This window comes from Columba livia, chromosome 4 (genome assembly GCF_036013475.1).
Source record: "Columba livia isolate bColLiv1 breed racing homer chromosome 4, bColLiv1.pat.W.v2, whole genome shotgun sequence".
NCBI classification, from domain to species: domain Eukaryota; kingdom Metazoa; phylum Chordata; class Aves; order Columbiformes; family Columbidae; genus Columba; species Columba livia.
The window spans coordinates 74,428,184-74,440,605 of record NC_088605.1 but is presented as its reverse complement, the minus strand read 5'-3'; the positions used below and the strand labels follow the sequence as shown (position 1 = coordinate 74,440,605).

The following is a 12,422-nucleotide window of genomic DNA, read 5'->3' as shown; positions in this document are numbered from 1 at the left end:
GTTTTCTTTAATACGCAAAGCTATTAACTGCATCTGCTTGGGATCTACGTCCTCTCCCACAGGTATGAGAGTGGTTTAGCAAAAATGAACAACAGCAGAGGCCAGAAAGGATGTAAAACATGTAAAAATGTAACTGCTTTGTGTTCCTGAGTCAAACACACAGTTACTTGCATGGAAGAGATCCTGCAGAATAAAGCACCAATTCAGATGCCACCACAAACCTTTTGACTACCCAGGCAGCGGATTCGCCACCTTCAAAGTAAAAGGACATCTTGGAAGAAGGAGACTGCTCGCATGTGAAAGAAAGCACCGTTTTTAAACCACCCTCAGCCCCGTGTAGCAAAGTGGGAACGCTACTGGTGAGCATGGCAGAGCTCCCAGCAGCAGAACAGAACACAGCCAGGGGAGACCAGTGCAAAAAGGCATTTTGTTACATGTAACAGGAGTTAGACGGTTTTCCAGCCCCTTCAAGTCCTGCTTTTAAGTCAATGAACTTCAGCTTTGGCAAGTCTAACTTTTTTTTTTAAATATAACATTATTCTATATACATATATATAACTATGTATGCGTATATACAAAATACATCGATGAATTTCCAACATAAAACACATACTAACCTTCTGTTTGCAACAAAGCCATAAAAAACATACTACTTAGGAATGGATAATTATTATGAGCTCTCATCAGAGACATCATTTGCCACCCCTCCAGCAGGCCACTCCAATGAAGCAGCTTATTACAGGGAGTGGAATGGTGTTTGGAATAACCTTTATGGAAAGGAAACCAGAAAGGTAGATGATGGAGCCATCCACTTATATCCAAATTAAGTTCACATTAAAATAAACCTCATAGACTAGCACTACTCCTTCTTTCTCCAACATCACTGAGCAATCAGGAGAAAACAGATAACCATGAATCTTACTAAACTAGAGAAGACCAAAGCGTACTGGAGGAGCATCCCAAGCAGAATATGTCTACATAATAGTCGTGTCTGGTTCCTGTGTGCTCCACAGTCCAAACCCACTTTACCTAGAGTTGAAACAGGCCATATTTGTACAGGCATTCTACAATTATGAGAAAACACCAGCTGACATCATCTGCCTTCTGTCAGTCCACTGAAGCTGTACCAACACATTTGGTTCTGCAGCCTCCCGCTCCCATTTCGACCCCAGAATTTGGACGGCCGCCCCAAAACCAGGCATGAAACCGCTGCCATAACCAAGGCAAGAAGTGGCTCCGCTACAGAAACAGGTCCTCCCAGTCATTCAGAGAGGAAAATAAATTGATTTAGACTATTAGGAAAGCAGCAAGACATCATATCCCCCTGGATGCCGACAGAAAGAAACAAGAGGATCTTTGTGATATCAAGCAATACTGATTAAAAACTAGATCTCAGTTATTCATTAACTACAATCATACATATTTTATACTTGTGTATACATATTTATATAGCCTTCACATAAATCATATGGCTGAATTTTCATCTAGAAATTAATTACAACACTTCTTGGAGAACAGGGCTTCTAATTTCAAATTCTTTTCCTCTTCTTTTTTTAATTACTTTAATTCACACTTAATCCTTTAGACATATACCAACATAAACAGACAGTCAGGAAGACGACTTCTACAAAATGCTGTATTTTACCCACTTGGAAAACAAAACCCTTTTGTTTTTATATTCCAAAGGCAAAAACTAACATGAAAAAATTGGAAATCCTTGATTTGTGCATAGAAGAACATGGCAATGTACTCCCAGCTGAGATACCTGCTGACCTTCTTTCTCATCAGCTGGTAGGACCTAATGTTTTGAATTGTTCTCCAGCCTGAAACCACACGGCACTGCAAAGACAAACTTCAGAGAGCTCTTCCACAAGGTGACACAGTTAACTGAAGCATGGCGTGAACCAACAAAACCTTCGCCATATATTATCTGTTAACCTTTGTTCTCAGCGTGCCTGCTTTTATATATAAACCATTTACAGCACATAGAGGGAACCCCCTTCAAGCTCTTTATAATCGCGGATGGTGGGAAAACAGAATGCGGCAGAAGAGGTGCAGTGTAAGGTAAATATACGCCCTCTGCACGTACATAAAGCAAAGGTGTCCAACAGGGAGAACCTGTGACACAGGCTCTGACAAAATGAGGTATGAGGTGGATCTGCTAGGGGTGAACCCCACACATGGTGCTGCAGCACCTTTGCTTGGGGCACCAGAGAAACAAAGCCCTGACATACAATAATGTTCCACATCATGGAAGATTTACCCCTAAATCAAAGTAAATTAAGCTGGACTCTCATTAAATGTAAGCTACTAATGCTAGGAAACACCCAGTAGGCTGAATTATTGCAAGCATCCTTGCAGTCTCATTTATATCATACTCCTTACCCTATAAACGCAACCTACTGGAGCTACCAGAGTAGACATAATCAGGTTTTAATTCATTAACACTATATGCAGGAAAACACTTCATATATCTAAAGGCATCTAGTCTTCTTTCAATTCTTTCTTTGAATACATTACTACAAAGCACCACCAAACACTTATAGAAGTAATTTTACATGCCTATTGAGGAGAAAAAGAAAATATCACAATATTTAGGCAGAAGTTCCTACAATTCTTTGATTCTTCCATTAGAAATTTTGCTGATGAGAAAACCAGATGGTAAGAGGTACAGAATAGGTATACGTACTGTTTTCATAATATGTATTTGCCCTGTTGAAGGAAAAAAAAAACCCACTTGCATCACTGCACATCATGAACTTTGCTTGAAATGATTTTCAATATTACTTGATGTAATGGAGCCTTCAGGAGGAGCAGAGGGATTTTCAAAGCCTGGAAGACGCATATTGATTTTTCCCAGTTCTGTGGGAAATTGACAGTTCATTCAGAAGATCCTCTGTGTGCACTGCAATACTTATTCTAAATGCTGTCCTGAGGAAAGTGACTGGGAAGTTGAAACATTAGCTGAAGAATTTAACGTGGAGAGTGATGTGTATTTAAATAAATAAACACTGCTACTGCCATTTGCCTCATGTATTTTCTACAGCTAAAGGAGTGGGATCTGAGTGTTTTTAGCATCCCTACAAGACGGGCCATGTGGAGGTTATATGAGATCACACTGACAGAGGGATCCACCCCAACCAACCCCTATACCTGTAACAAAGTCCTGCTGAATGCACTGCAAATCTATATCCACCGGGATCCAGGAGGGAGGATCATTTTTGGCAGGAGCAGCAGCACAATCACAATAAATGGGATGTTCTCCAAACTCGCACAATAGTACAATGGAAAAGGAACAAATTAGGCCTCAAACCAGTGAAAAATAATCTGTGTTTTCCTGGATTTTGCATTGTAAAACAGTAGTGGAATGCAATTCAGTACATTGGTAAAAATGGAGGAGCTTTTGTTGTTAATTCTTTATTGCATTGCAACATTATTTGCTAATTTTTAAATGGGAAAAAGATGAAAACCAGTACGAAGTCACTCTGAAATGCTTGCTAAAAGTCAGATATTTAGAAAAGATTAAAGAATTACCACTCCAGAAGGTACTTTTATGGTTAATGCTGACAGTGACTTCTGGGTCATCACTAAGTGAGCTGGGTTACTCCATCAGCTGTTCAGCTCCTTGCTCCTGTCTACATCAATAAAACAATTACGGTCCTGTTGACAGGCTACTAGCCACGCATTTGAGAAACGGGCTGCGTATTTTGGGCAAAGCAAAATATGAAGGCTGATTCCATCCTACAGCATTATATTTTAAGAATGGAGTTCCCTAACTGGCAGAATGAGGTCAGGAGATTTCTTTGAGTCGAAAATATTCTCTCTCACCCCCAGTTCTAATTGGAAGCAAAGCGTTATATTCTAAATGGTTATAGCAAATCTTCACAGGTTAGTGCCCTCAGTTAATGAAATATTAACTGTACGTAGACTGAGCATTTAACAAAACATCAGCTTCCTTCTTCAAATGAAAAACTTGTAATAGCCCTGGTGCCAAATACGCTTCTTATTGAAAATGCATTATAAACTGTATTTGCAGGAACAAGGCTCAAGAGAAAAAGTGTTGTTCACTAAGTCTAAGCCCAAGTTTCTTATCCTCTACTAACCATTAGCTATTGCGTCTTACAGAGTTTAAGGAATAAAGTTTGCTAAGAAGTACTTCAGGATTATTGCAATCTATGGAACCAGGTTTTAGAAAGTGTTCTTTAAGGACAGATTACACACGTATTTTCAAACTTCTGTCCACTGGACACCTCCCTCCCATTTTCCTCTTGAAAACTGCCCTACATCTATTGCACTACCTCAGCAATTTCTTTTTCGAAAAGATGTTTTCTGGGTTCCCATTTGGGGAAAAAACCCACAACTTTCTTCCCCAATATAGCTCATGTTTGCTTTCCCTGTGTGCCTATTACATCATTTACTGTAGCTAAATACGTACCTAAAGATACACCAAAGGAAAAGACTGTCTTACTGACTTAAGGCAGCATGCTGACTTCAAATTCAGGGGTACAGAACATGGATCTGTTGCCTTTATTAAGAAACCATGACCAACATGCAACAAGGGGGATGGGACTAGGACCAAGTTGTTTCTGCACATACAAATACCCATAAGACATTTCACTTGCACAAGTATCCTGTTGGGGCTGCCTCTACTCTGGATGCCATTTACGTGCATCAGCTTTTCTCCAATTGGGAAACTAAAGTCTCAAAATGAACTCTTCACACTTTGAGATACATGTCCCACCACATAAAACTTACTATGAATTCAGTTAAGGTGGGACACTGGTAAATGCATTTATTAAATGCATTTTTAACACAGAAGAAAAGCACATAAGCTGCTTTTAATAGTTCCAATAATATTCACTTGAAGTATGTTGACATCACACACGAGAAGTCACACAAACACAATTAGTTTCTTCTAGTTCATGTGCCCTTATGCTTCATCAATCTTTTATAAACTAGAAACATGAAACAACTTAATATATTTACAAACACCTAGTTTTGGCAAAACAAACACTGGGGAGAAAGGAAACTGCATGTTCCTCGTCTATTTCTTTTTGTATAACCAATGGATACCGCCTGACATGAAGTTACAAGGGAAGGCACAGCAAGGAAGACTCTTATTCCAATAATAACCTCTAGAAATCTGAAGCAAGTCCCCTGGAGCCAACAGTTACTATATTTTTATGTGCATTTAAAAGACTGGGGCTACATCTGCTGAAAGAGACACTGAGGAACTCAGGAATCACAAGCTCACAACAACGCGTCTATTTCATCAATATGTACGTCATCGCCTCGCACGCTTACAAAACACTTATGTATTTTCCCAGGGGAATTTGTGTTCTGGTCATTGTTCTGTTTCTGGCAAGATCACTTGCTAAATGCTAAGTTATCTGTGCTAATTAGAAATAGAAAAAAGACAATTGATCGTAAAAGGTGGGGAGGGGAGCGAACAGAATGCTTCCACTTCCACTGCAAGGGCATCTTCCCAATGCAATTTTTTAAAGATCAAATGCCACCGAATGCATTTGGAAGTTGAATGGAACAAGCTTCACATTGATTTTTCTAACCACTGTGGGAAGGGAAAATGACATAACCAGAACTTCCGTGTGGATCCCTGAAAACCAGCTGACAACAGAAAATGATCTTTTGCCCCTTTGATAACAAACTATTAACAATGTACAAAATTTAATAAACAGTCTATTTGTCATCCCTTAAAGGTCAATGCACTTTTCCAACACTTCCCATCGCACACTCATACAACCTTATTCAGTTTTCTTCCCACTATCTTCCTGTAATTCAGAAGTCTATTTGGACTCCCATATGGTTGCCATCAAAACCAGCAGATGCCAAGCAAATTAAAACACAAATTATGACTTGTAATATGCTGATGTATCATAATCGCAGCATATCTCACCATTTACAGTGAACCATCAGATAAAGCAAAGGTTTCCGTCTGAGGTGTTAATGCTTTCCATACATCTTTCTGACCACACTAGGGCCAGTAGAATCAAGCGTAGATTCAGAGTTAATAGTATACATCCACAGTTTCCATCAAGCGTAATAAAGCACAGAGAGCAATTTAAAACAGTTCTTGGAACTAGAAGCTTAAAACTGCCTTGCAAAAGCAAATTGGGCAATGGTTCTTGCCTTTTGGGAAGCAGGGTGGCCTACTTTTACTTTTTGTATTGTACCTTTGACATAACTGTACCTGGAAGTGGAAGGGAAAAGGCAAGCAGGAGGCATTGTTTGCCTGCTTGCTTTAACTACTGGAAAAGGTTTTATGTTATCTTATATTATGGCTGTAGCCCTCATCTAAATCTTTTCCACGAGGGCTTTGTGATCTCCTAAGATAAGTTTTTCTGAACAAATGCTTACAGCATATTTACCAACTTTAATACTTAACTACCTAGAACATTAGTTATATATAAATATATATATATATTACATTAATTACACCTGGTACGTTAATTATGCATAGATTCAGTGGACAATATTGTTTTCTGCCAGAGTTTGAAACACATAGAGACAAGAACACGTTACCTGGGATGGTGCAAGACTCAGAACTATCTCCTGAAGAGCATAATGACACCTTTAGTTCCAACTAAATACACAGCATTAGAGTGCAACTTTTCCATATTCATTATTCTAATAATTCACTTGTGTTTTTAAGGAAAGAAATAACAGACCAGCACAAAACAAGAAAAAAATTACAAAAAGGTCTGATAATTTATTTGGCATATAAAGCTTCCATTTTTTTGTAATATCTTCAGTTTAAGTAGCATGTACGACCACTTCCCGCATAATTTCAGCAGATCTATAATATTCCTCTGTTCAAGGCACAATTTTCTTGTCAAAATCATTGTTCTCCCAACTCAGTTCTCTTTATTTTTAGTCCATTGTTTTATCGTGCAGAATATTTTGCCATTTGTTTACATTAAAAATTTAGAAGTTTGTGTTAAACCCACTATATAATAACCCTCAAGCCAAAGTTCTAACAAAGGGGTTCTACGTATCTCCATGTTCACAAGACCCCTGGAGAGTGACATGGGCTTAATACAATGACCTCTTCGTCACTTCAGTCTGTTTAAAATGACTACATTAGTCGCTATATTTTATTATCACTTTCTGTGAACAGCCAGTCTAACTTGCCATTTTCATTTACAGCGCTTCTGGCCCAGTTTCCTGATAGCCTATTGAAAGGTTTGCCATTAATTCAGTATAAACAACATTAAAATGTATTCTACAGGAGTAACTGCCTATGTTTTCACTGCAGATCATGAGAGACGTGGTAATAAACGCAGGCTTTATGAGAAAGAGATTACAGCATTCTGAAGAAATTACTAAACTCTTATAAAGCGTTTTGTCTCTGTGGATTTCAAGTTTAGCCAAGGACACAAATGAGACTATTAGCATTTTGCAAAAGGGGAGATACACAAGCAAGGGCCACACATCAAGCAAATGGCAGAGTGGGTGGATACGCTCAGGTCTTCAGATTAGCATCCAGCAGTATAAAGCCTCATGGCCTGGCGAGATACCCTTTAACCCGTTCACTTACATCTGCCGCCATGCAAAAGCTACACTCCAGGAATAAGAAACAGACGAGCAACAAAACACCTAAAAGATACCACATCCCCACTTGCGCCATCTGCACATCAACCTTCAGCGAATAAGACGAAGGAAATCACAGGGTATATAGCTTCCTATAGACTGACAGTGCCTGAAGGAGCAAGATAACACCTTTACGGATATTTCACCATAGTCTCCCTCCTTTAGTCCAAGGACATGGCACACACGTGTTCCTCACGCTACTCTGTTCCCTGCTGAAAAACATCTGTGTGCACAGCAATATACAGCCAGGGGAATCAAAATGGAAAAACAGACAAGTGAAAAGAACCACGGCAAACTCCAACACTAAAACCTGAGCAAACTGTACAATAAAAGCAGCTACCGCAGGGGCAGAATGCTAGAAAGTTTTGGCTGGTCTTGGGCCAAGTAAACATTGACACAAAACCAAAGTCAACTTCACTCTAGCAGCTAACTTTCCTGATTAAGGTATTTCAGGACAAAAGTTGAATTAATCAAAACTCCCATCCTTCCAAAACATCCTCTTCAGGCATCTTTAGCTTCCAGGAACACAGACATGAAGTTAGCTGTGAATACCCACTAACCACATAACCACCCTCCTCTATTCTCACCAAGGTGGCAACCACATGCTCAGTATTGGTTAGAAGGTTTCTCTCCTGTGTTCTTCCCCACCTTCATCCATACGACTTAAAGGTGTTGTTTTTTCACAATTCACCTTTCTAATTCAAAGACACCACTATACCAGATATGTATTCACCTTCAAAGCCCTCAAAAACACATTTGGCGTACCTGGGTTATCTCATGGAATATATCATGAAGCAAGGGAGGTTGTACATGTAAGAGCGTTCACCCAACTTCAACGTTCTATTCACGGACAAAACCTCATTTATGTGCGTATGAGAACGCTCACCCCTTCCCTCTCTGGTTATCAAATTTGGTGTATACATCCCAAACCAGCTGCTTCTCTTTCAAACCCAACACACTGAGAAGGTGCTAGAAGTACTGTTATATGCAGGTTACATTTCACTACACAGTTCTGTCTATTCTATAGCCAGTGCTAGAATGGTGCAACAAGACACTGTGCAGCCAGATCAAGCAGCAGAGCCAGAAATCCCTGCAAATGCCCAACCAAGCCTCCCGTGGGCTTACACTTTAGGGATGGGTGGGAATTCTGTTTCCTCCCTCCTATTATTGCTACTACTACTACACGGTAATAGCTAATCATAACAAACACAACCTCGGCATTGTGCAATCACAGCACCGTTCAGACAACTCGAGCTGCGATTATTTTTTTAATCATTTTTATTCTAGCAGGGATATCAGCACGAAAACACGCAGATCAATGGGTCCTCCAGGCCTGGGTGGCTAGCTGCTCCCCCTCCCACCACAAAGCAAACGGATGGAAAGGAAGGTGGAAAACAAAAAGGAAAAAGGTGAGAAAGCCTCTTCGCACCTAAAACAAAAGCGATTCGGAGGGGAAGAGGCGCCGGCAGGCTGGGGAGGTGCAGGAATGCAGCACCCAGCCCGGGAGCCGGCGGCGGGGGGGGGATGAGAGAGGGAGAAGGTGGTAGAGAAAGACACCCGAACACTTACCCAGAAAATGACATTGAAACCGAAGATGAAATATTTGATGCAACAACTGACTTCAGGCCCCTTGTAGTGCTTCCCGGACATCCTCTGCGCTCATCAAGACGCTCACTCGCAGCCAGGGTGAGAAGCAAAGCGGGGAAAAACGAAGGAAAAAAGAAGAGAGGGGGAGGACTATGAAGAGGGGGCTGGGGGCGGCGCGGCGGGCAGAGCTCAGCGCCGGCTGCGCGCCGCGGGGAGATGCGGCAGGAGCGGCGCGGCGGCGGGTCGGCTCCGACTTGCCGGGCGCCGGGGATGGCCGACGAGCAGCTCCCACCTCCTCCTCCTCTTCTCCCGCATGGAGGAGGCCCCGGCTACTCGCAGCGGGCGCGGGGAAGCGAACAGGAGCGGGGCGGCCGGCGGGTAAAGAGCCGCCCGGGCAGACGCGCGGGGCTCGGCCGGCGCTGCGCTGCGCTCCCTCCGCCGCCCCCGCAGCTGCAACCGCCGCCGCGCGCGCCGCCCCGCGATGGGCGGAGTGGGCGGGGAAAGGCGCGCCCAATGGTCGCCCCGGCGGCGTGATTGACGTGGCGCCCCGGCAATCCCACTGCGCGGCCGCTGGTCCGCGGCGCTCTCGGGGGCGTCCGCTCCGCTGCATCCTCAGCGGCGTGCCGGGGTAGCGGGTTCGCGGCCCGGCCGCGGTGGGGCGACCGGGAGAAGGGGCTGCGGTGGGGCGGTTCATAGAGGGGTTGGTGGCGGCGAGCCTGTGCCCGCCGGGCTTTGTCTGCGGCGCTTAGGGCGGGGGCGGCCGCCTCGGTTATGTAACGGGGCTGACGGGCCTGGGGGTGCGCGTTGGAGCGGCCGTTCGGGCAGCCGCGCCGGGAACCGGGTGTCAGGGGCCGCACCTTTGAGTGCGGTCAGTGCAGTTCGGTTTGTGTTGAAGAAATAACAGCAGAGTCAATGATGCTGTTAAGCGGCATTCTTTATTTTATCAACACTCGGGATCATCCTCCATAAGTGCTCCGAAGACTGGATGCTCTTGCGTTGCTTATATTCACATAATATATTAACATAATTATTATATATGCATTACAGTTTTTGAAAAAATTTACATACATCTATTCTAAGAAAAAACTGATGTTAGTTATCATTATTTAGTTTCTTGCTTACAAACATCCATTAATGATTAGTTAAATATAAACTAAGCACTCAGCTTTAAACAATGTATGACTTAATCTTCTGTCCCCTTCTTGTCATGCAGAAGGATGTAAAACTTGAAAAATATCCCCTCGTTTTGCATATGGTCAGCAAGCATTGATCACGTCAACTGGTTAACGATGGGTACGTCTTTTGTAACTTAATCACAGTGCACGTTAATTTAGCAGCTTCTCTTCAGTGTTAGGTGCCCGTGAGGAGTGACGGTATCCGATGAGCCCGTCTCTTGGTATAAGTCAAAGTCAAGGCTTTTTTCATTCTTTCTTCCTTCAACACCTCCCTCGGCAGGTGCATAAAACCCAGAGCTGTTGGGCCAGGGGTTTCATCCTTCCCTCCAACAGCTGGGGGATGACACAGGCCCTCCAGTGCCGAGACAGCGAGGAATAAACAGCCCGGCTGGTGTGAGGGAACAGGACAGTGCTCCGTAGCACGCACAGAGCCAGGACATCGGTGTGGTTCTAGGCTGGCTGCTGTAATGAGAAGGAGCAAGACCATAATTGTACTGCCGCGATGGTTTTGAATGGGTGCCCTCAGATCACCTCCCGCGTGAATCCGCACTACACACACAGGAACACATGAAGAACTATTTTGTGATGTTTTCTAGAGTTTGTATTTTAACGTACTCTGAATTTCTATTGAACCTGACAACTGCAAAGTTAGGGGGCTTAGTTTTATTCATATGCTGGGATTCAGAGTCCACGTGGTCTGGAATTAACAGCGTAATTAACAGCATATCTTTGCTGAAGAATATCATCGTTTCAGTGTTTCTATTCTTCAGAGTTTCCTGGTCCAGCTACAAATGCAATACTTTTAATTCAAAATATGGAAGACTTCTTTGTAATAAATCACATTTCCCATCTCTGCAACTTCGCAAAGATAACACACTTCGAAAGCATGACATTGTTAGAACAACAAAAGGTAGTTTTGGTTCAAGATCACTTCATGTTGGTTATGAGGCCTTGGTTGTGTGTCGTTTTGACAGAGAAGGGAAACATTTTTCTGTCAGGTCTAGTGGATGTTGAGAAGAAAAACCATCTGTTGAAATGGATCCATGAAAATAAGCAAAGTTATTGGTAAATGAGAAATTAACGCAACATGTCTAGACAATTTAACTACGACTCTGTAGTTTACCACATGAATGTTATCCCTGTGTCTCTTGTGAAAGTATTGTTAACACTGTCTTTGCAAGACCATCCATAGGAAAAGGGTAGAAAAGTGTGAGTAATTAGTAATACGTAGGTTCTGTACCAACAAGTAAAAGCACATCAACACTTACACTAGAGTATGGTAATAAGGTATTACATTAAGGTGCTGTTTTTACAAGTGGCTTCAAATACTGGTGACAACCTGTACAAACATTTATAATATTACTGTCATAACACCCAGCTAACACCACATGTTGGCACCCTGCAGCATTTTAATGCTTCACAGGCAACAGGAAAATATTGCAGATGCAGGCTAATATTTATTGGGATAAATTCAGTTATGATCTCAGATGGTTTACCTATCAATCCATTCATTCCCAATCAACAACTTGAAAAGAAGTGCAAGCTACGTCAATTGTAGCATCATGTTACCTCACTTGCTTTCACAATCTAGAATAATATTATCATTGCCAAGTGTCAAAAGCATTTCACGTTGTCCCATAATCTGATCATCTTAAGGAGAATTTAGGATGTCTGGTGTTAACTTGAAGAGGGTGTTGAACACAGAAGTCTGCTCTTTTTATTATAATTGACTTTGTGGCTCCTGTGTAGCCTCAGAAATGAGCAACAAGTCAGCAAAGGCAGCAGAACAGCTTTGGTGTCGGTAATTGATCTTTCAGCATGGCAGCTGGAACAGAGTCCTGGGCACCTGCAGCAGCCTCTGCTTTACAAACACATCTCGCCCCCTGTCCTAAACAAACAGTGATTACAAAACACCATCCTTCATACATGCTTTGGCCACCTAGGTCTGAAAGCTGAGCAAGACAACTGTGACAGCACTTTAAATTAAGTTCCAGTGTGATGTCTTGGCACAAACGCCTGAGGTGATACTAAGCAGGAGCGATATTTACCTTT

The 12,422-nt window shown here is 42.4% G+C and overlaps 1 protein-coding gene and 1 long non-coding RNA gene across 2 annotated transcripts in view; one reads left to right on the top strand and one right to left on the bottom strand.

Annotated features, from left to right (window-relative positions):
• TSPAN5 (tetraspanin 5) overlaps nt 1-9,670 on the bottom strand; it is a 74,517-nt gene extending 64,847 nt beyond the window's left edge. The window contains exon 1 of the mRNA XM_005498019.4: nt 9,178-9,670. Coding sequence (XP_005498076.1) covers nt 9,178-9,258 — 81 coding nt within the window. The 5' untranslated portion in view covers nt 9,259-9,670. The remainder of the gene's footprint in view (nt 1-9,177) is intronic.
• Nucleotides 8,827-12,422, top strand: part of LOC135579407 (uncharacterized) — a 33,506-nt gene continuing 29,910 nt past the window's right edge. The window contains exon 1 of the long non-coding RNA XR_010472461.1: nt 8,827-9,017. This is a non-coding gene — a long non-coding RNA (uncharacterized LOC135579407). The remainder of the gene's footprint in view (nt 9,018-12,422) is intronic.